This window comes from Ochotona curzoniae, unplaced genomic scaffold (assembly GCF_017591425.1).
Source record: "Ochotona curzoniae isolate NIBS_2020 unplaced genomic scaffold, NIBS_Ocur_1.0 contig_1014, whole genome shotgun sequence".
Taxonomy (NCBI): Eukaryota; Metazoa; Chordata; class Mammalia; order Lagomorpha; family Ochotonidae; genus Ochotona; species Ochotona curzoniae.
The window spans coordinates 32,331,208-32,354,963 of NW_024464920.1; the positions used below are offsets into that span (position 1 = coordinate 32,331,208).

General features: G+C 41.5%; 1 protein-coding gene across 1 annotated transcript in view; it reads left to right on the plus strand.

The window, feature by feature from the left end:
• CUNH12orf56 (chromosome unknown C12orf56 homolog) overlaps positions 1 to 23,756 on the plus strand; it is a 72,054-nt gene that overhangs the window by 1,229 nt on the left and 47,069 nt on the right. Inside the window, exons 2-3 of the mRNA XM_040982494.1 lie at positions 15,596 to 15,755; positions 23,509 to 23,581. Of these exons, the coding sequence (XP_040838428.1) occupies positions 15,596 to 15,755; positions 23,509 to 23,581 (233 nt within the window). The remainder of the gene's footprint in view (positions 1 to 15,595; positions 15,756 to 23,508; positions 23,582 to 23,756) is intronic.

The window sequence follows — 23,756 nt, forward strand, 5'->3', positions numbered from 1 at the left end:
AGAAGTTTAACTTTTTGGTCACCACCACTATTTCCATTATTTTGAACTAAAATTTAAAAATATTAAATTTCTTTTACCAGATTTTTTTTTTACAGATTTATTTATTTTTATTGGAATGGCAGATTTTACAGAGAAGGAGATAACAGAAAAAAAGATTTTTCATCCATTGGTTCACTCCCCAGGTTGCCACAAGGGCCAGAGCTGAGCCGATCCAAAGCCAGGAGCTTCTTCCAGGTCTCCCATGCAGGTGTAGGGTCCCAAGGCTCTGGGCCATCCCCTGCTGCTTTTTCAGGCCACAAGCAAGGAGCTGAATGGGAAGTGGAGCAGTCAGTGCCCATATGGGATCCTGGGGCATGCAAGACAAGTATTTAGCATTTATTATTTTGGCAAAAAGTGATGTTAAGATACTGTTAGTCCCCTCAAAAAGAGACAATATACCTATTTCAGTGCTACATGTCTTTCTTTTCAAGCTGCCAGGAACTGAAAAGTGTGATAAAACTCAATTGATTAACACTGAACCAAGATTCCTACTAAGAGGCATAGCGATTTAGTTGGTAATGCATTTTTGTTTGTTTATTACAACATATAGAGGAATGTATAATGTCCTTAAATGCAATCAAGAACTCTGAGATGACAGCATTAATGTTCATCTTGCACAGGTAGTTTAACTTTGGAAGTTATGCTAGATGTACCACTTCCAAAGACAACCTTATATGTTTGATAAAATGAGGAAGGGAAATTAAATTATAGATGAGGTTGGGCCCGGCGTGGTGGCGCAGTGGTTAAGGTCCTCACCTTGCACGCCCGGGATCTCATATGGGCGCTGGTTCTATCCCGGCAGCCCCGCTTCCCTTCCAGCTCCCTGCCTGTGGCCTGGGAAAGCAGTCGAGGACCGCCCAAAGCTTTGGGACCCTGCACCCGCGTGGGAGACCCGGAAGAGGCTCCTGGCTTCGGATCGGCATAGTATCGCCCGTTGCGCTCACTTGGGGAGTGAATCATCGGACGGAAGATCTTCCTCTCTGTCTCTCCTCTCTGTATATCTGCCTTAACAATAAAAAAATAATAAAAATATAAATCTTTTTAAAAAATTATAGATGAGGTTAAAGTTGCTAATCAGTTGATCTTAGCATAGGGAAATTAACATGGTGGGTTTCCTGGGTGGACTCAGTGTGATAACATTTCAGAAGCCACAAAGGGGGCTGGTGTTGGGTAGCAAGTTGTGCTACCTGTGCCTGTGATGTTGGCATCCTGTATGAGTGCTGTTCCACTTCTGATCTATCTCCTTGCTCATGTGCCTGGGAGAGTAACAGAAGATGGTGCAGATGCTTGGGTACCTGCCACCCACATGGGAGACCCAGATGGAGTTCCAGGCTCCTGGCATCAGTCTGGCCCAGCCCTGGCCATTGCGGCCAGTTGGGTAGTAAACTAGCAGATTGAGCTGTCTCTTTCTTCCTGCTTTAACACTGCCTTTCAGAAAAAAGTGGCAGAGGGAGGCAGAAGAATCAGTGATAGTGACAGTATGGTGTGAAAAAGATTCTACAAGCTGTTCCTAATTTTGAAGGTAGGAGGGGCCATGAACCAAGAAGTATGGGCAGCTAGCAAACACAGAGATGCAGATTTTTCCCTAAAACCACACGCAAGTATGCCGTTCTGTTGACACTTATTTTAAAGACCTAATTTTGGACTTTTGACTAGTGAGACTTAGTTTTTACTTCTACCTTTCCAATATCAGAGACTAAATTTGGGTCATTTAGTGCCACCAGGATTGCAGTAATGTCTAACAGCAAGCTGTAGCAGATAAAGGCAGAAGTCCTTCCAGTTAACTTTCTAAATTGATTCTATGAGAAATATATTCATACCAAGTGAAAGTTTTCATTTTTAAGAAGATTGTTTTAAATTAATTTATTTGAAAGGCCAAGTGACAGAGGGAGGGAAACAGAAAGATCTTCCATCAGCTAGTTCACTCCTCGCATGCCTGCAACAGCTAGGGCTAGATACCACAAGAGCCAGGAGTCCAAAACTCTGACCAGGTTTCCCATGTGGATGGCAAGAACCCAAGTATGTAAGCTATCCTCCACTGCCTCCCAGGCACAGTAGCAGGGAGCTGTATTAGAAGTGGAGACAGGACCCTGTCCCAGGCACTTTGTTTATGGGAGATAGGAATTCTAACAGTTAAACTCCCTGTACCACAGATGCCCGCCCCCTCTTCTGGCTATTGTGGTTCAGTGACTAGTACTAAGCTCTGTAGGGAGTACAAAAACGAATGTCACAGAATTGGATGCCTGGTACCAACTAATAGTCATGGATGTAGTTGACTAGTCGTCCTCTATGAATCTAGGTCCTTTATACCAGAAGTGCAGAATCCTCCTGATTTCTGCGTTGTACCATGTATAAATAGCTTCCTGTCTAGGCTAAGTTACTTCACTTACGTTATGTCGGGGCCAGGCTTTGTTTTTTCCAGAACCAGTTTCTCCTTTGAAAGAGAAGCTGTTAAATCTCTTTTTCTATTAGGATGCTGTCCTCTTTGTGAGGTCAACTCTTGAGATATCCCTTCCCATCCTCAAAAGTTTTCTCATTTTACTGTAGAAGTTCACCTTGTGCTTATTTGTGCAATGTTATTTATCTTTGACAGATGAAGAAAGTGAGGCAGAAAAGGAGTAAGCACTTGCACAGGGCCACATAATCAACATCTAAGCTGGAATGTACAAACAGACCTTTTGACTGAAAGCCAGCATTCTTTAAGTACTATTCATTTAGCAACAATTGACGCCAGCAAACTTAGGGTGTTTCTCTAGAAGCTCTTAGGTTTTGCAAGAGGGATAATGTAATTAATCTCAGTATGAATATTATGTGGGTTCCCACGGATTGGTTGTCAAGGGATACAGTTATAAGCAAAACAGCAAATTCATTTCCCTGTAGCACATCTCCCTATTCAAGAGTGTTGTTCTTCAAAGCTAGTGTCAATATTGTGACTCACAGAATTCAAGATAGGTTTGACTGAAAAGATCCAGGTGGAGTGTGGTGTCCTTTTATTTTCTTTTAAAAAATTTATGTATTTGAAAGGCAGAGTTAGAGAGGGAGAAAACAGAGATATCTTCATCCATTATTTTACTTCCCAAATGGCCACAATAGCCATGACTGGACCAGGCGGAAGCCAGGAGTTTTTCCTGGTCTCCCATGTGGGTGGTAGGGGCCCAAGTAGTAGAGCTATTCTCTACTACTTTCCCAGGTGGATTAGCAGGCAGCTGGCTCAGAATTGGTATAGCCAGGACTTGAACTGGTGCCCATTTGGGCTGCCCATGTCATTTCATGTAGTGATTTTACCAGCTACACCACAATGCTGGCCCTAATGTAGCAGGCCTTTCAAAGGGCAAAGAATCATTCTTCCTTATCTGTGACCCTTGGTATTATTGAGAGTGATTTTTTTAAAGGCTCTTTATGGTTTACATAACAATTTGAGCCTGTGTATTGGGGATCCCTGTGATCTTATGTTAAGATGGCATAGCATGATAATCCTCCATCTGTACCACTGGCATCCCATATGGTCACCAGTTCAAGTCCTGGCTGCTCCACTTCCAATCAAGCTCTCTGCTTATGACCTGGTAAAGAAGCAGAGGGTAGCCCAAGTCCTGGACCTCCATAACTACTGGGGAAACTCAGATGAGACTGGCTTTTGGCTTTGGGCTAGCCCAGCTCTGGCCATTGGCAGTCATTGGAAAAGTGGACTAGGTAATGAAAAAAATCTCTCCCTCTCTCTATTTCTGCCTTTCAAATAAATAAATCTTAAGAACCAAAAACAAACCCGAAGAGCAAAGTTAAGTAGAACCTTGTTTCTATGAAAGGCACATGGCCTTTCTATTTCTGGATGATTTGTTCAAGCAAAGGCCCAATTCTAAAGGACCACATTACGTTTGGTTGTTATCTCTATATTTTGTTAGCTTTTGCTTATAGAAAATTCCAAACCTAAGCAAACTAGAATTAATAATATAATGAAGGGCAGCTTTTTGGCACAGCAGGCTGAGCATTCCCCTGGGATGCCTTGTCCCAGATTAAAGTGTTTTTTAGTCCCTTTTGTTCTTTCTTCCTCTTTTCTTTTCTGCCAGAGAAACTAGGTCACTTGTCCTGGGAAGTCTTCCACATTCTGGATCTGCCTGATTGAATCTGTTTCTCTGTCCTGTTTCCTATACACCGTGGTGGAATACTACTGAGTGATGCTGTGTATTTGCTATTTCTCTCCATCACTAGTCATATACAATCTTTTGCCGTTCCCCCCGTGATGGTCACATTGAATTATGGGTAATTAGAACCATTAGAGCTCCTTTTAAACTAGAACGGTTAGTCCTGTAGACTTCTTATTTGATTTGTTAAAGAAATGGCCTAAATTTTCATAAAATGTCTTTCCTCCTGGATTTACTAGTCGCCCTATTTACTTGAGAATCCACTTTTTTTTTTTTAAGATTTATGTATTTTTAGTTGAGAGAGAGTGATGTTTTCCATCTGCTGGCTGACTGCCCAAATGGCCACAATGGTTGCAACTGGGCCAGTCTGAAGCTAGCAGCCAGGAGATTGATCTGGATTTCCCATGTGGGTTCGGAGGCTCAAGCACTTGGGCCATCTTTTGCTGTATTCCTGGATGCATCAGCAGGGAGCTGGATCAAAACAGGACATCTGAGAATTGAATCGCTGCATATGTGTGTGTGTGTGTGTGTGTATACATATGTACACACATATGTACACACACACAAACCGATTCCATAGGCAGACAATTATTTTGCTGTGTATGGCTCTGATACTACACATTTTTTTGTTTGTTTTATAAAACTTTATTTATATGTATTTATATGTATTATATAAGTTAATATATTACATATGTAATAATTTTATGTATACATATACATGTTTATATGTGCGCTTCTTTATGAGGGATAGTCTCAATATGAAATGCATAGATATTTACATAATTGCATAGATAAACTTTCTTTTCCCTAAAATGCAGCTTTGTAGATGCTCTTTGCTTGTACCTTGTAATGTAAGTATATTTCTTGAAATGTAATACTTAACATGAAAATTTAATATTATAGTTATAATACATAGTTATATATACATATATATTTTAAAACTTGTTTAAGATAAACAAGGCCTTAAACCTATTCCAAATTTCCCATTTTATACATCAGAAGCACAAGAGATTAAGCAACTTGACCAAAGAAATGCCACAAGTTCATGGTAGAGGCCACACTGGAAATCAAATTTCCCAACAGCTAATGCGTGGTGTTTCCTCATCATTCCAAATTTCTGTCAAGATGTCAACTATGATTATCTAGTTTGGTGATGATGTACTTAATAATTAAGGCCTCAGACAATAAATTATTCCGTAAGAATTTAATTAGAATAATTTATGCACGTTAATTAGGTTGCTGTGTGCCTAATGGCTTTCTGTTGGCACACTTTGATACTGTCCACTCAGAAATTTGATTTCCAAATGGTTTTAATCCTGCTCTATGTAAATTATTTTGCAAATTCATTTTTTGGGCTTTTGGTGTCTGAGGATCTGACTCATATTTCAATCTCTCTTTCATGTCAGGGCTTTGAAAGGAAATCTGGGGATGATTCATGAGCATGCATAAGAATTGAGCACCACTAGAACAAAATGGGTCAATTCAGTTTTATCAGGGAATTCAGAATATTTGAGAGTAGGTTGACATTTGTTACTATATTAATTGTGTATATAGTATATTGCTTCTCTTTAAATATTGTCTTATAGTGAGGCCTAGAAAACCCCAATTCATTGCAACATTATCTTATCTCATAATGGTAGCAACTTTATTTTTAGACTGACAGTATTTTAATTTCTGCATATCTGTATATATTGTATTTCATGTGTTGTTTTCTGTATGTTAAGAGGACAAGCTTCATCTTAAATCTGATCTGCCACTTAGTAGTAGTGGAACCTTGGCCAGGTAATTTAATTCCTATGTATTAGGCGTGTATTTCCCTTATACATGGGAACGGTTTTAACTATTTATGGAATTGTGTGAGAATTCAGAGAGATAATACCTTCGCAGTTCTTAAAAGAATGCATAATGAGTGTTCAAGAAAATGTTGATTCTTCTTAAAATCCATGCAAAATTGTTTGAATGATTATCTTCTCTCTCTTGCCCACCCTCATGCTGGGGAGAATCTAGCCGCAGGAACAGCATCCTTTGGAGAGGAGAGAGGGGTGCGTGGGCTGGCCCCTCACTTACAGCCTTACACACCTGAACATGGTTGTCCTGCTGTGTGGGGTCTTCAAGCCCACTTCTTGCTTGATGACTCACATGGCTCAGAGGAGCTGTTAGAATCACAATGACATTTATCACAGTGAGTGGATAAAGATTGAAGTCAGCTGGGATGACCTCCAGGGGAAACCAGGTGCAAGTTTGTCCTGGCAAGAGTAGCATGGACAAGTTTTATTCTCTGCAGCCTGTGATGACATGTGCACAGTCGTGTCCAGAGTTTTTATTGAGTGTCAGTCACATAGGCATGCAGGGGCCTGCATGAGTGATAACTTCAGCTGTTCAGACTCTTGAGGCCTAGCTCTTTGGCAAAAACGGAATCACCATAAATCACATTGTCTGGATATCATCAGACTGACACAGCAGAGCCCAAGTTCTCATTCATATAAAATCACTCAAACTGAGGAGAATATATTAAGACCCAGAGATGATCTCCCCAAAGTGAGCCTAAAGTCAGTCCTGATGACAGACCTTTTTTTAAATGTGCAGTGTTTGAGCAACCCACACTTACTGGGTTTTGACCCATCCCCGCATACTTACATATTGGTTAAACTTCATAAGTTGAGAGAAAATACACAGGACTATAGTTTTCCCTTTACACAGGCGCATGGTTGCTAAGATTTTTCCCAAGGCCTGGTTTTACTAGGAGAATAGTTTGTGTTCCACTTGGCACCAAACCACCAGTGAGGAAATCCATGCATTGTTTCATAATATTCCTTTTCTATGAACTTTTTGAAGGCTGCAGAACAAAGAAGGCTAAGCCAGTTGTATTTGCCAGCATTTGTTATGGTAACAAAATACTTGAGGCACCTTTTGTTTTTTCTTTAATAAAATATTTATTGGTAGCCTAGTGGCAAAAGTCCTCACCTTGGATGCGCTAGGAATCCCATGTGGGTGCTGGTTCTAATCCCGGCAGGCCCGGTTTCCCATCCAGCTCCCTGCTTGTGGCCTGGGAAAGCAGTCGAGGATGGCCCAAAGCCTTGGAACCCTGCACCCGTGTGGGAGACCTGAAAGAAGCTCCTAGCTTCAGATTGCTTAGCTCTGGCCAATGCAGTCACTTGGGGAGTGAACCAGCAGACAGAAAATGTTTCTCTGTCTCTCCTTCTCTCTGTAAATCTGCCTTTCCAATAAAAATAAATGAATCTTAAAACAAGACAAAAAACTACCTTCTGAGGGCATGTTCTTAATGGTCTGAGGATCTTCCACTAAGCCCCAACTCCCAGTGGTTCCACCTCCCAACATTGTCACTTTAGGGACCAAACCTTTAATATTTCAGTCTTTGAGGGACATTCAGTATCCAAATATTCAAACCAAGCATGCTTAGAAAAAATTTGTTAATTCTAAGGAAAATGTATAAACCCGTTTTTGTTTGTTTCAATTTTCATTTTATTTGAAAGGCAGAAAAAGAAGGAGATTGAGAGACAGAGGTCTTCCATGTGTTGATTCACTAACCAAATGCCTGTAAGGCCAGGCCTGGGCCAGGTCAAAGCCAGGAGCCGTGAACTCTATTCTGCAAAGTTAGTGAGACCCCAGTGCATGAGTACGTGAGTGTGCAAATCATCTGGTACCTCCCAGGATGCTCATGAAACATGCTCCTAGCAGGGACCTGGATTATGACACTGGAAGATGACCCTGCCACCCATGTGGGATACCCTGATGGAATTCTGTGCTCCTTGCAGCCATTTGGGAAGTGAAGCAGCAGATGCGCAGTATCTTTCTCACCCTCTGTCTCTCCTTTCTCTATCACTCTGCCTTTCAAATAAATCGTGCATTCTAGCATAGGATACAGGCATCCCAAGCCATTGTTTCAAAGTCGAACCCTTGCCCATTTTTAAAGAAATCAGTATATTTGTGAAAAAGGATGAACATAATTTATGAATTATTCACATATGATGTATAATAATACTAAGATGTATATATACACACACACACACACACACACATATAGTTTATATAAATAACATGCTAAGTTTTTATACCAGGTATGAGCCAAGAATAGCAGGAGAAGGGATTTAAAAGTCTGAAGCAAGGCCTAGAGGCCTGTGTTTTTAAATAAATGACATAAATTTATAACTTATTCTACATAATTTACATAAATTTAAATTAGATTTTATATAAACATTAGGTATATTAGAGTATATGTTATACATAAATTACATTAAAAATAAATAAAACAATTTATAAATTTCCCATCCAAAATTGAATGGTATAGGGGGTAGTATATTCAAACTAAAACAAGACTATTGGCACGTCATCACTTCTCAGGTCTGAAATTATGAAAAATGACACACATTCCAGATGTCTCATATGATCAGTGTATGTATCAGGAAGACTGATAAATGGATCATGAGAGCATCAACAGATCCCCAGGCTGACACTTTCTGAAAATTTTGTAGCACTTTACCTAGAAAAATGTAACTTAAGGAAGATTGAGTGTGTCTTTGCATTTGACAACTGTTCCTATGCAATTTACAAGAGTAAATGGACCAGGTAAGCCTACTTAGTTCAAGCACCTTCCTTTGTAGAAAAGGAACACCCAGCTCTTTGTGATTTTTTTTCAGAGACTCTCTTGGAAATCTCAAAGATACACTAGAGACAAAAGATTATGAAGATTTTACATATTTCCTTTTTAAAAAATTTATTTTTAGGTCCAGTAAAATAGCCTAATGGCTCAGGTCCTCATCTTTCATGAACCAGGATTCCATATGGGTGTCGGTTTGTATCCCGGCTGCTCCACCTTCCTTCCAGCTCCCTGCTTGTGACTTGGGAGAGCAGTAGAGAACAGCCCAAAGCCTTGGGACGCTAACAGTGTGGGAGACCTGAAAGGAGCTTTTGGTTCCTGGCTTCAGATTGGATCAGCTCTGGCCAGTGAGGCTACTTGGGGAGTAAACCAGTAAACCAGAAACCAGTTCTGTCTTTCCTCCTCTCTCTACATCTGACTTTCCAATAAAAATAAATAAATCAGGAAAAATTTATTTTCTCCCCAGCTGTAGACAACTGCCTAGGTTGCACTGTACCTAGGCAAGCATTACACTGCTTGGAGAAAAGCAACTGAAAGCTGATAGGCATTCTGGGCCTGGTAATGCCAAATCTGTTAGCTATACAAGTGTGCCAGCATAGTTGTCTATTTTTTTAAAGACACTTATTCTTATTGGAAAGGCAGATCCGATTTAAAGATAGAAGGAGAGACAGAAAGATCTTTCTTCTGCTGGTTCATTCCCCAAAGGGCGGTCATTAATGACCAGAGTTGAACTGTTACAAAGCCAGGAGAAAAGAGATTCTTGCAAGTCTTCCACACAGGTACAGGGTCCTAAGGCTTTGGGCCGTCCTCGACTGCTTTCCCAGGGTACAAGCAGGAACCTGGATGGGAAGTGAAGCAGCCAGAACACCGGCACCCATTTGGGATCATAGGACTTGCAAGGTGAGAATTTAGCCACTCAGCCATTGTGCAGGGTCCTCATTTTTTTTTTTAAGATATGTGTGGAAGATCACATCACTGAGCTGCAACACAGCAGCCGGACCCCCAGGCACGTTGTAACTCTGGGAGGTGGTGATGGGGGCACTGCAGATTACCCAGGAAAGGGGATAGGAGGTTTGGAGTGAGGGTCCCTGAGGGTGTATTTGACAGGTGAGGAATGACTTCTGGGGCCTTCTGTGGACCAGGCCACTTCACGCGCAGGTAGGAAAGGGAGCTGAGGCTTGGTAATCTAGAGGGGAAAACAAAGGGCATGTCTGGGTTGGGCCAAGGCATTTTTCCACATGGGAGACTTGGGCTGGACTAAGTAGCATTGACTGCTGTCTGCTATCTGCTAGGGCTGCGGGGGAGGCATGTCTGGCTTGGGCAGGCCACACTAGCTGCTTGCTAAGGGCAAGGGGTGGGCTATGTCAGACCACACTGCAGCTTACTGAAATGCCAGAGCACCAGATCTGGAGGCAGACTCCGTAGATTTGTTGGCTTGCTGGTTTGCATGAGAGCTGGAGGTAATGATGGCCTGAGTCAGGCAGGATCACAGAACTCATCAATTCTCATGAGAGCTGGGGCTGGGAGGAATTCAGGTTGGGCCAGAACACGGCAGCTGCTGATGAGTGCTGAGCTGGAGGCAGGCTGTGCCAGACTGGGCTTCAGCATCCGCCAGCATACCCAAAACCCAGGGCTGGAAGTAGGTCTGGTAGTGGGCCATTGCGTCCACCGATGAGCATGAGAGCTGGGAGTGGGATGGGTGGTCTTGGCAGGGCTGTAGCACCTATCTGCCAGAATGTGGGCTCAGTCTGGGGATGGACAGGCTGAGTTAGGCTGCTGTACCTGCTGGCACATATGAGAACCAGAATGGGTAAAGATGCCTGGGATAGGCTGCAGCACCAGCTCAGAAGTTCTGGGACTGGGTACAAGTCATGTTATGATGAGCTGTAGTATCCCCTAGAAAGTACAAGATCCTGGGATGGAAGCAGGCCTGGTAGGGGAATTGTGGGCACTCCCCTGCTAGGCTGTAGCTCCTGTTGGTGAGCACAACAGCCAGGGCTAGGGATGGGTCAGGCTGGACTGGGTAGCAGTAACTACTGGCATATGTGGGCTGGGGCTAGGCATGGATTGGACTAGGCTAAGATGCAGCAATCATGGATGTACATGACAGTCACATGGGATGTGGGATGGGTCAGGCAAGGCCATTGCACAAGCCAGCAAGCTCAAGAACTAGGGTGGGCCTGATGGGGATTATTGTGGGTTGCCCCTCCTGGGCCTAGGCACCCATTGGTAAGTGTGAGGACTGGGCCTGTAGTGGTCTGGGCTGGGCTAGGATGCAGTACCCATCAGTTCATGTGAGAGATGGGGCTGCGTCCAGAACTGAACAGGCAGCTGCATCCACTGCTGTATAGACTGGCTGGTGCAGGTGACAGACTGAATCTGAATTTGCACTAGCTAGTGCACACAAGAGTCAAATGGGAGGCGAAGTTTCTTAGGGGAGTCCACAACTAGATGGCTGAACTCCAATCCTGGCCACAGGAAAAGTCATAAATATGTGGTTTGAACTTGAAGAACAAGTATCAGCAGTGGGCTTCCTTAGTTTGTATTGCCTGTACAGTTGACAGCATGCCCAGATGTACACAGGGAACATGAAAGCCATCTCATGTAGGCCAGCAGAGTACTTGGAATGCCTCTTCAGGTCATGGAGAGCAGAACACTGTACCACTCTCCTGGCCAAGCTTTGCAGCAGGTGGCTGGGTCTGAGGATGCATGCACCAAGGTAGACTTGGCCAGCCAAGAGACATTGGAAATATTTTCTCAACCTCGGAGCAGTGAGGCCAACAATGTCTCAGAACTATCAAAACTATTCAAAAAGTACCCTCAGAATGTTCTTCCCCACACTGGGATCTCTAAGGCAACACTGAATGACCACGATGATGCAGTCTGACAGCTAGCAACAGCCACCTCTTCTTCCCCCTCTGTGGGTGCAGGAGGAAAAAAGAATGGAAACATTTGTCTCACCCACATTCCTTCATACATGGACCTTAGCCACCCCAATCGAAGGTCCACATGGGCTTGCATCCCTCTCAAATATATAAATAATATCAAATATAAAAAATAAAATTTTACAGCAAAAAAAATTAAAATTTCTTTTCAGAAGAGAGAGTCAAAGAGAAGTCTTCCATGTACTGATTCATTCTACAAATTCTTCCAAGCACAAGGGCTTTGCCAGGTCAAAGCCAAGAGGCCTAACTCCACCCAGGTGTCCCATGTCAGTGACATGGACTCAAGTACTTGGACCATTGTCTGCTGCTTTCCAGGACATGGTAGTAGGTAGTTGGCTTGGAGGCTTCAAAGCCAGCATTTGTCCCACATACTTTAATATGGAATGTAGGCTCCCAAATACTGGGTTGCCCTGCTTTGCAAAAGCTTTACTCCTTATAAGTTCAAGCATATAGGGGAAGGCAAAACATCAATAGGTTGTTAGAGAGACCTTGGATTCTTGGTTCGGAGTGAGAATCATGGGTGCACATAAAATGTACTTTATGGGGACTGGTGCGGTAGCCTAGTAGCTAACGTCCTCACCTTGCACACACCAATGATCCCATATGCGTGCCGGTTCCTTTGCTGCTCCACTTCCCATCCAGCTCCCTGCCTGTGGCCTCTGAAAGCAGTGGAGGATTGTCGAAAGCCTTAGGACCCTGCATCCACATGGGAGACCTGGAAGAAGGTCTTGTTCCTGGCTTCAGATTGGTTCTGCTTTGGCTGTTGTAGCCACCTGGGGAGTGAACCAGCAGATGGAAGATCTTAGATCTTTCTGTCTCTCCTCTCTGTATATCTTACTTTCCAAAATGTACTTGGTTATCTATTTAGTGAAAGGGACAATAAAACATCTGAAAACAAACATGGAAATTAACATGGTTGAAAAGAACACTTTCCCCAAACATTCTTAACACAGGCAACACAAAAAGACTGAGCTGTGTATGATTCTAACTATGTAAATATGTCTTTGTCAGGGGTGGAGGGAAACCTGGCAATGTCTAGACGTCCTGTTTATGGTGGAGTTCTCCAAGCAAGAGTCACTGATTGTTTTCTCCTTTTTCCTCTGTTTTCACATGCATTTTAAATGTGTTTTTACAATGAGAAGTACAATAGGAAAAGATTTCAAATAATTCAGTTCCACACTCTTGCGTAGAAAAGCCCCTTACTAACCATAAAACCTTAGCATTAAGTAAAGCACGTCTCCTGAAGAATACATTCCTTCGCTCTTCTGAATTACTCTGTTTATTTTTTTAGACGTTAGGAATTTAATGAGGAAGAAAAGAACCGATTAAAAATGACAAAATGGAAAACATTAGAATTAGATTACTGAATGGAATGCAGACATCAGTAATTGCAAATATATCAGAGATTTGCAACCATTAAATAACTGTTGCTAGTGTGGCTCTTCATAGTGTCGAAGTTAATGCAAGTTGAGATTTTGAATGGAATTCTGGTCCAGATGAAGGACAAGTGAGAAAATGTGTGAAATATTATTTATTTGTCTAAAATATCACCTGTCATGGCAAGCAGTCCCTGTACCCTAAAAGAGTGTGTGTTCTGTTGCTTTTAAACAGAAGGTTCTGTATAGATTTATAAGGTCAATTTGGCATAATATTCCTTGATTATTTTCAACCTATATTATCTATTCTTTGTTGAAAGTGGTCTATTGAAGACCCTTGTTATTGTTATATAGCCAGCTATTTCTTGATTTAGACCTGTTAATATTTGCCTTCTACACAAAGGTGCTTTGCTATTGGATACATATATATTTATAATTATTTTAAGTTGCCTTTATTTTTTCTACCATAAATCCTCCCCCCCCCTTTTCTCTCATTATAGTTTTTTTAAATATTTATTTTCCTTTTATTGGAAAGGCAGATTTAAAGAGAGAAGAAGGTGCAGCAGCGTAGCCTGGGGAGGCCTGTGGCGACAGCTCTGACCGTCCCAAAAGCCCAAGGACCGCTGCAAGCCTCTCCCTCTGCATTCCCCCTCCCCACGTTGCAAATTTAATGCTAAATAAGAGGGAACTGTGCTGGCACACTGGGACAGTTAGCACAGAGCTGGCATGAACCTGGCCCAGAGCGCCAACCAGCTGTTGGCTGCTCTTCTAGCAACGTAACACTTGCCCAGGTATAAGACAACCTAACCAGTTGCCTACAGTTGTGTACTGTTTATTTTAAAGATTTATTTTTATTGTTATTATTTTTTTTTATAGGAAAGGTGGATATACAGAGAGGAGAGACAGAGAGGAAGATCTTCCATCCGATGATTCACTCCCCAAGTGAGCACAACGGCCAATGCTATGCCAATCCAAAGCCAGGAGCCTCTTCCGGGTCTCCCACGTGGGTGCAGGTTCCCAAAGCTTTGGGCCGTCCTCAACTGCTTTCCTGGGCCACAGGTGGGGAGCTGGAAGGGAAGCGGGGCTGCTGGGATAGAACCTGCACCCATATGGGATCCTGGGCGTGCAAGGCGAGGACCTTAACCACTGCGCCACCACGCCGGGCCCGTACTGTTTATTTTAAATGAGGTTTTAAGCATTTATTTGAAAGGCACCGAGACTGACACAGAAATATCCCATCTTTTGCTTCACCCCCAAATGCCTACAATAGCCAGGATTGGTTCAGGCTGAAGCCAGGACCCGAGACTCCAACTTTAGTGGCAGGAACCCGAGTCCTTGAGCCATCGTCGGCTGCTTCTCAGGGTGTACCTTAGTAGCAAAGTGGAATTTTGGGAGCCAGAGCTGGAACTTTAACCTAGGCACTCCAATAATGAGATGTGGGCATCTCAAGCAGCCTTTGATTTTAAACATGATGACTTTTCATTAATTCATATTCCAATGTTCAACCACTTTGAATTAGATTTTCCAAATGTTATATTTTTCTTGTATTTGTGAAAAGGGAAAGGTGAAACTGCAAGATTGCAGGATTTTGTACTTTCTTAGAATTTATAAAAAGTCTATAGCGGAATCCCTGCGGATTCTCCAATTAATGATTTAAAATGTTCCTCAGATGAATCTCTGGGCTTTTATTCTTTTCAGTCAGATGTTGTTGTTGCATGTCATAAAAAGAGAAGTAGTTCATTAAAGGCAAGATTAGAAATCCTAACTATTTATTGAGATCATATCTCCCATTTAATCAAAAACTATTAAGCACTGCAGAGGGGAGACATTTCCCGTAGTTCTGAGTGTGTATTCGCACACCCTGTTGTGGGACATTGCAGCCTCCGTAGAAGAGTCTTAGGTTAAAATCTGTTTTTCAGACAAGTAGCAGCTTGGAAGCTACTTGGCAGCACATATCAGGGTAGTGCTTGGGTGTGAGTCCCAGATTCTCTTCCAGTTCTAGCTTCCTGACCCAGGTGGGGCACCCCGATTGAGTTCCTGACTCAGGGCTTGGGCCTGTCTATCCCTGGTTACTGAGGGCATTTGGGAAGCAAAACAGTGGATGGAAAATCTTTGTCCCCCACTGCCTCTCTTTCAAATAAAATGGAAATAAAATTTAAACAGCCAATTATTAAGAAAAAAAAAAGTAACTCGAAAGAAAATAAACAACAAAATAGAAGTGGAGAGGCATCAGTTTAACAAAGATGTTATTACTATTTATTTAACCGTTCAAGAGGGCTTTGCTGCTGAGCCTATTTGTGCCCCTTTTGCTCTCATAGAGGAAAACATGAAAAATCAAACAAGGAAAAAAAAGATGGTTTAGTAGAGAAAATAAAAGGAAAGAATGCAGTTTAAACTTGTTACTAGCTTTGGAAGAGTTAACATTTCAGATGAGGTAAGCAGTCATATTTATTATCAATGAGCACAATTTTTTTCCAGATTGATGATTATCCAGAATTTTTGAATTCACCTGATAGAGAAATCAACCAGCACATTCGTATCATCTATTCTTCAACTGTTAACAAAGAATATGGAAAGTCAAAAGGTATTGGGAAATTGCTGTTTCCATTTCATCATGCCAGTGCTAGCAATAAGAAAGGTATGTAATGTATTTCTTAAACTTACATAAGAAAAGTTTCTCTTTTGAATTGATTTTTTTATGGGATGCTGACGGCACAACAGCACCTTAACTCATTATGTCACAATGCTGGCCACTAAATGTACCTATGTTTTTGAAAGGTAGAGTTACAGGGTTGGGGATGGGGGAGGACACCAAAAGCAAGAGTGAGGGAGGCATCTCCCACCTACTGATTGGTTCACCCCCTAAATGGCTGCAATGACCCAGACTGGGTGAGGTCAAAACCAGGAACCACGAGCTTCATCTGGCTTTCCCATGTGGGCGGCAGGGGCCCAAGTACTTGGGCAATCTTTTACTGCTTTCTTAGGCAGATTAAAAGGGAGCTGGCCCTGCTGTGGCCTGGGAAATCAGCGGAGGACAGCCCAAAGCCTTGGGACCCTGCACCTACATGGGAGACCAGGAAGAGGCTCTGGGTTCCTGGCTTCGGATCAACTCAGCTACAGCTGAACAGCCCTTAGGGAGTAAATCAATGATGGATGATCTTCCTCTTTGTCTCTCTTCTCTGTATATCTGACTTTCCAACACAAATAAATCTTTTTTAAAAATTGATGGTGGTGCGGGAGGTGGATCAGAAGTGAAACAGCTGAGAGATGCATTGGCACTCATACAGGATGCTGGGGTTGTAAGCAGCTGTTTGCCCTGCTGTACCATGCCAGCCCCTAAAATATACAACTGTTAAGAAACTCAGAATGGGAATAGCAAAAATGACAAAAGCAGAGTATATAAAATATAGATTAAAATATTTCTGAAGACATGACTTTATTATTAAAATGGATTTATTGGGATATGTTTTATATACATAAAATTCACTCAGTTTAAGTGTATAATTCAGTAATATTTATTAGGTTATACACTTGGGAATTCATCACTACAATATAGTTAAAATTATTTTTAAGATTTATTTTTTATTTACTTGAAAGACAGAGGCAGAGAGAAAGGGATTTTCCATTTACTGGTTCTCTCCCCATATGGGTGTAATGGCCACTCTCAAATTCTGTAACCCGTAAAAGTGCAGGGCCCAGGGATTTATCTTCCGCTGCTTATCCAGGTGCACCTGGATAATTCAGCATGGAGCTGAATTGGAAGTGGAACAACCAGGACTCAGCATCAACATGATGCTAATATGAGATGCAGGCTCACAGCTCAACCAAGTGCACCACATTGTTAGGCCCAAATTGTAACACCTAAAAAGGGAGAATTGGGGATTAGTAATGGCACAGTGAATTAAGCTGTTGCCTATGATGCCAGCATTCCTTATTGGAGTATCAATTAGAGTCCTGGCTGCTCTTGCTTGCCATCCAGCTTTGTGCTAATGTGCCTGGGAAGCAGTAAATGATGGGTCAAACACTTGTGACCCTGGCACCCATGTGGGAGACTAGGATGGAATTCACAGCTTCTGGCCTCCTCCTGGCTCAGCCTGAGCTGCTGTAGACACCCAGGGAGTGATCCAGAGAATGGAAGATTCTCCCTTCCTCTCTGTCACTTTGCCTTTCAAATAAATAAAATGTTTTATTTCAAGTGAGTTTTAAAGATTTATTTGGAAAAGTTCCTGTATTAGATTAAAAAGAAGCCTAAAGTTCTTTGCATTGAAGGTAGGCTGACAAATTCTTTATCATTAATACAGGGGCTGGACGTAGGATGGGTTGCTTGGGAGATTCTGGCCAAATTGACCTAACAGGATCCTTGCTGAAGGCAGGTCAGGATGACCAGACATCATCAGGTAGATGTGGATAAAAAGAAACCCCATTAGATAGAGAAATTTGTTGTATATCAAGAACAAGGATTCTGGCTAAACCCACATAGCATACTGTTGTCCCAACTGGACGATTCAGAGTTAAGGCCTAGTTTGAAAGTTCAGGGAAGCCTGAAGTAATCTTTGTGACCACCTGAGAACTGTGACACTCACCTTCCTGAAAGGATAAATATATAAAACCCTTAAATACTGTTGTTAGGGAGATTAGCATCTGCTGCAGGTTATTCTCCTGTTGTGTCCATGGAGATTGGGAGACCCACAGTGGGCCAGGGAAAGGAGGGAGGCGAGGAGTCGGTGCAACCCTGACCCACTCAAAGCTGATCCATCTGTGGCTTTGCCAGGTTAGGCTTTTCCCACAAGTTTTTTTTTTTTTCTTTAAAGATGTATTTATTTTTTATTGGAAAGGAAGATTTACAGAAAAAAGGAGAAACAGAGAGAAAGATCTTCCATCCACTAGTTCACTCCCGAAGTAGCCACAATGGCCAGAGCTGAACTGATCTAAATTCACTAAATTCACCTAATTGTGTTCACAAGACACACTGGGTAGCCATCCCCCATCCCAGGGTACTGACCCGGTTAGGATGCTGGGTGAGGCTTCTCCCCTTCTCTCTGTTCTTCCCCTGATACAAAAAGAAAAAAATTTGGAAACAATGCTCTCATCCACTTTCCCTTATTTCTTGACCTTTCTGACCCTAATTGGTGTTCCACGTGAGTATGCATCCTTCTCAACTATGTAAATATTGTCAAAAATAAGATTTAAAAAAAAAAACACCCTAAGATTGCATTCTTTGCTTGGAAGGAGAAGAGAAGGATTAAAGTCGGAGTGGTTTCTGGATAGGCCCTTCCACTTCTGGCATCTGGTTAGTGGGATGGGACCAGCCCTTGACAGCCTTTTCACTGCCCACTGGGCCTCACTCCAAGTTGCAGCCTCCTAGATTACTGGGTATCTCAAACCATGATTCGTTTGACTGGTGTGCATTTTTGTGGATGAGCACCTTTCTACACTAACACGAGATGAGCATGGAAACTCTGCAGAAGTTGTTGTAATTAGCAAGCCTATTAAATCCCTGGTTGTTCAGCAGGTCTCTTGTCACGCTAATTAAGGTATCTAACCGGTGTTGGTTGCCTTAAATGCATATTTATCCTTGTCCACAGGTGTAATTATTCTTGGCTTTTTGTTCCCAACATATATAAGAAGATAAAAACAAACGGAAAGAATACAGTAAAACAAGTTCAAGTTCTATAAAATTTAAATTCCTAGAAATTTTCTCAATGATGTTATAGCAGTGGAGTTTATCTTGTGTGATGTTGTGTAAACTTGTGTTTATCTTGTGTGATCTGAAATTACCCCCACTTGTTCTTTGCTGCCACCCCCAACCATCTGACTCCTTACATAGAGGATTTTGAAAACATAGAATTGCCACTATCACAAGAAGCCACAGTAAGTTTCAGGCAAGCTGCTTGTTCCTTGGGTTAGCTATTGCTGTGTACACCAGATCCTAGTGCTTCATCTGTCGGACATTTTGTAATAAATGTTCCTGAAGGAATAGATGGGAGATGGGCTTCAACCATCTGGCACTGAAATCTTTAATGCTAATGATGATGTCATGCCTAGAGGAAAATGTGTATTAACTCCTGTACATTTAAATGAAGGTAATTATGAGAACTGATGCCAAACCTCCTGGGTGAAAGCCCAGGGAATATTTTTGTCATGTGGCAGAGGTACTTGTGCTGTTATCAGCCTGATAGTCTGAACAAACTCAAAAGTGCCTATCATTTATATTTATATTAAAAGCACTTAACAGCATTTCTTTGGCTTTTCTGGAGAAAGAGACTTTTCTATCTACTATGTCCTTTATGTGGGTCACAGTTAGCACTTTAAATCATACTTTTTGCATTTAGATTTTTAAAAGATGGTTATTAAACAATATTGATGACAATAGAGTGACATAGTGAGCTGTATTCGTAGGTAAGGCTCTTGAATGGATTTAGTTATTATAATGTAGTTTCAGATACATTCCAGAACAGCAGTATCAGTAGAACTTTCTGCAATAAAGGAAATGTTCTAGATGTAGGCTAATTATATTACAGTAGCCATTGGCTTCTTGTAGCTATTCAGCTCTTGAAATCTGGATAACTGAATTTTATATTTATTTTTTTTTCCCACTGACCTACACCTTGGAATCTTGTAAATTTTAATTTAATCCTAAATGGTCAAGAATGGTCAGTGACTACTAAATTTTCACTCTTAAGTCTAGAATCAGAAAAGATATCATAAAGCTTTAATGATATATTTTGATATGTAGATATGAAATGAAATAAACCAGTTTCCGAGCTAGAATAAAATATGGTTAACGAGCTGTGAACTGAACTAAAGTACACATACACACATGTACACGCACATACATACACACTCACACACACACTGTAAGAAGTTTGTGGGTAGAGGGAAACTGGGCATTGTGTACTAATTGGTTAAGCTGCTTAGTTGAAACACTCACATACCATTTCTGAGCACTAGTTCAAGTCCAAGCTACGCCACCCTTCCAATTCACACTGTAGGCTGTGTGCCTGTAAGGAATCAGATGATGGCTTAAGAGGTTGGGTTCCTGCCAGCCATTAAGGAAATCCTGAAGAAGTTGGTTCTAGGCTCCTGGTTTAAGTCTAGTTGAACCCTGGCTGTTGCTGGCATTTTGGAAATGAAATAGCACATGGAAGAATCTCTCTTTCTTTCCTTTCTTTGTCATTCTTCTTTTCAAATAAATGTTTTTAAAAAGTATATGGAAGATAAAGTTAAGAGAAATTTTTCACAAGGAGGAGATAAGATAAATTCATTTTTATACCAAAACTGTTGAAATCCATGTATAAGAGGGGTCTTCAACCACATTAATAAATACATTAGGAAAAAACTCTGCTTTATTAATTTCAAAACCTTTCAGCACCAAATAAGCCTAACTTTTTATGGTCAGTTTTCTGTTGTATCTGTTTATAGAAATCATTTACTTGAGGGAGTCAGACAGATGGATAAGTAAGATCACTCCTATCTGCTATCCCCAGATGCCCATAATGACTATGACTGGGCTGTGGCCAACGCCAGGAGCTCAGCTTAAGGCTCCCTTCTGGGCAACAGACGCTGAACTCGTTGAGCTATGACGTCTGTATGCCAGGGTCTGCATCAGCACAAAGTTGTAATGTGGAGCCAGAGCCGGACCTTGACTCTAGGTGTCCTGATATGGAATGCAGTTAAGCTTTAGGCCAAATACCCCACCCATGAGGTTGCCTTTTAATTCCATTTGTCCGCAAACACTACGGTGTGTGTGCACATGCACGTATGTGTAAACTAAAACCTAGACATTTTCTAAAGCCAACAATATTTTATGAGATTAGAATCACCAGGCACTGATGGGTTTCTCTGGTTTAATGAACAGCTTCTTGTTTTGTTTTTTTTTAATTTGGGGTTTTTTAAAAAAGATTTATTCATTTTTATTGGAAAGTCAGATATACAGATATACAGAGAGGAGGAGAGACAAAGAGGAAGATCTGATTCACTCCCCAAGTGGCCGCAACAGCTGGAGCTGATCTGAAACCAGGAGCTTCTTCTGGGTCTGCCACACAGGTGCAGAGTTCTAAGACTTTGGGCCATCTTTAACTGCTTTCCCAGGTCACAAGCAAGGATTTATAAGGGAAGTGGAGCAGCCAGGATATGAACTGGCATCCATATGGGATCCTGGCATGTACAAGGCAAGAACAAATTCTTATTTATCAACAAGCACAAAATAGAATAAAATTTCCCACAAAACAAATGCTGTTTAAGCTTCCATGCCCCTGTGGCCATGAGCTCCTGCCAAAGTAAGACAGTGTTCATAGGCAAAGGGAAGATATTCTAGTCACAATCATTTCAGAATACAGACCAGATCCATTAATGTGTCTCACTCCTCTTCTTGGGAGCAGTGAAAGCATTTTATATTTGTCTTTGGAGTGCTGCAGGCATTTCTTAAGGTTGGTTCTAAAAACTTCCATATTTCAGGATCCATAAAATAAGGATCCACAATCGTAAAGATGTGATCATAATATTTAGCACCTTGATTTAATCACTGCACACTATAGTAGCAATTTATCATATTATGCCCTCTAAATATATACAATTATGTATCACACACAAATTTTAGAATTAAATAACAAAAGCTGCAGTCTTAAAGCAACAACAAACTGTATCTACTCCTGCTCTAGCCAGAGCTGCCTGATGTAGAGGAGGGTTTCTGACCCAAAGTGGGTTACACTGGGCCCTCCCCTGGGCTTGGGATTGTGGAGCCACAGTGACCAGTTGAGTCTCTAATGCTGCTGGACCCCATTGCAAGTCTCCACAGGTGCTCAGGCCATGGAATGGATCCCTGCTTGTCTGAGCTTCCAAGTTTTGTCTCTTCTGTTGTCTTTTGCTTCCGTAAGAAACTCCAAAATCCTTTAAGTTTAAAAAAATAAAAATGAAGATAGCTATATTTGTGAATGCATTGAAGATAATCTATATAAAAATTACTTGCATGATGCCTGGCAAAGTAAGGATACAATGAATATTAGCTTAATGTAAAATAAAAGGACAAATTATTTACATTAAGAAAACTTCCTTTAAGCATACCAGCAGGGATGTGTGCTATTTTCTGTTCTCCAAGCTGTTTTTTTCCCTGGGCTAGAGATTTCTGTATAGCTTAGACACAGTAGCCTACCTTCTACACGTTCAGTAATATGTGATCCTGAAATGAGAGATGACCCCAACCTGTCTGATCTGCAGATCCCACATGCTAGTATGTTTCTCTTACATCTGTACATATCTTACATCATCAGAGACGTTACTTGCATCACATTGAGCACCAGTAGTTCTGAAATGCCTACTGTTAGAAGGGACTATGATGACAGGTGTCTTACAGGTTCCTAGTTTGCAGGTGAGAGTATAGATTCTGCCTGTTTTAATGTCTCATATGCAGTTTTTGTTTCCTTTGAGTATATCCCTAGGAGCAGGATCACTGGGTCCTATGGCAGGTTGAGTTGCAATTCTCCAAGCACTCTCTATACTGATTTTCACAGTGTTTGTACTAACCTACACTCCCACCAACAGTGAAGGAGGGTACCTTTCACCCCACATCCATACCAGCATGTGTTGTTAGTAGAGTTCTGAATGTAGGCAAATCTCACTGGAGTTAGTTGGAACCTCAGTGTATTTCATTTGTATTTCCCTAACAGCTAGGGAGCCTGAGCGTTTTTTTCATATGTCTATTAACCATTTGAATTTGTTGTTTTGGAAAATGCCTGTTCATTTTCTTCACCCATTTCTTCACAGGATTGTTTGTTTTGTAGTTGTTGAGTTTCTGACACTCTGTAACATCTTTTAAAGATTTATGTTGAAAGAGTTACACAGTGAGAAGGAGAGATGGAGAGGAGCTCTTATGTCTACTAGTTCACTCCCTAGATGACTACAATAGCCAGTATTTGCCCAGGCCAAAGCCAAGAGCCAGGAGTTTCATCTGGCTCTCCCATGTGTGTGACAGAAGTTCAAACATATGGGCCATCTTCTGCTGCTTTTTCCAGGTCATTAGCCAAAACTGGAATAGCCAGGACATGAATTGAGGCCCGTATGGGATGTCAGTGTTGGCAGGCAGTGGTTTTATGTGCTATGCCACAATGCCGACCCCCATCTTCATTTTTGCAAAGTAAGATATTGAGGCTGGAGGAATATAGAAATTTGTGAAATTCACACCGCTGATTAATGGAAGAGTCAAAACTTGAGCACATGTTTTAGCGTCTAAGCCAATGATCTTTATGTTTTATGACACTGCCTTGCCTGTAATGTTGGACTTTCCAGTGTTTGTGAGGAACTATGAACTATCATATCAGAGCATGCTAAAAGATCTTCTTTGTATATATAATTAACTTATTTGCTAATGGCCAAATAAATTTTGTTTTTTAAAGTCACAGAAGAGAATAATGGTCCTGACTTTTGGAAAAGCAGCGAGCTGAGACGTCTGAATGAATCCCCTCTCAGGTGAGACTGTAGTTTGGAATATATTTTTAACTTGTTGGCCAAACATTATGTTGCAAAATTAATGTGAGGGCAGGCATCATTTACCTACCAGTTAAGATGCAACATCCCATATTAGAGACATTGTTCCAAGTCTTGACTCTGCTCCCAATTCTGGCTTTCTGCTAATGTGCGCCCA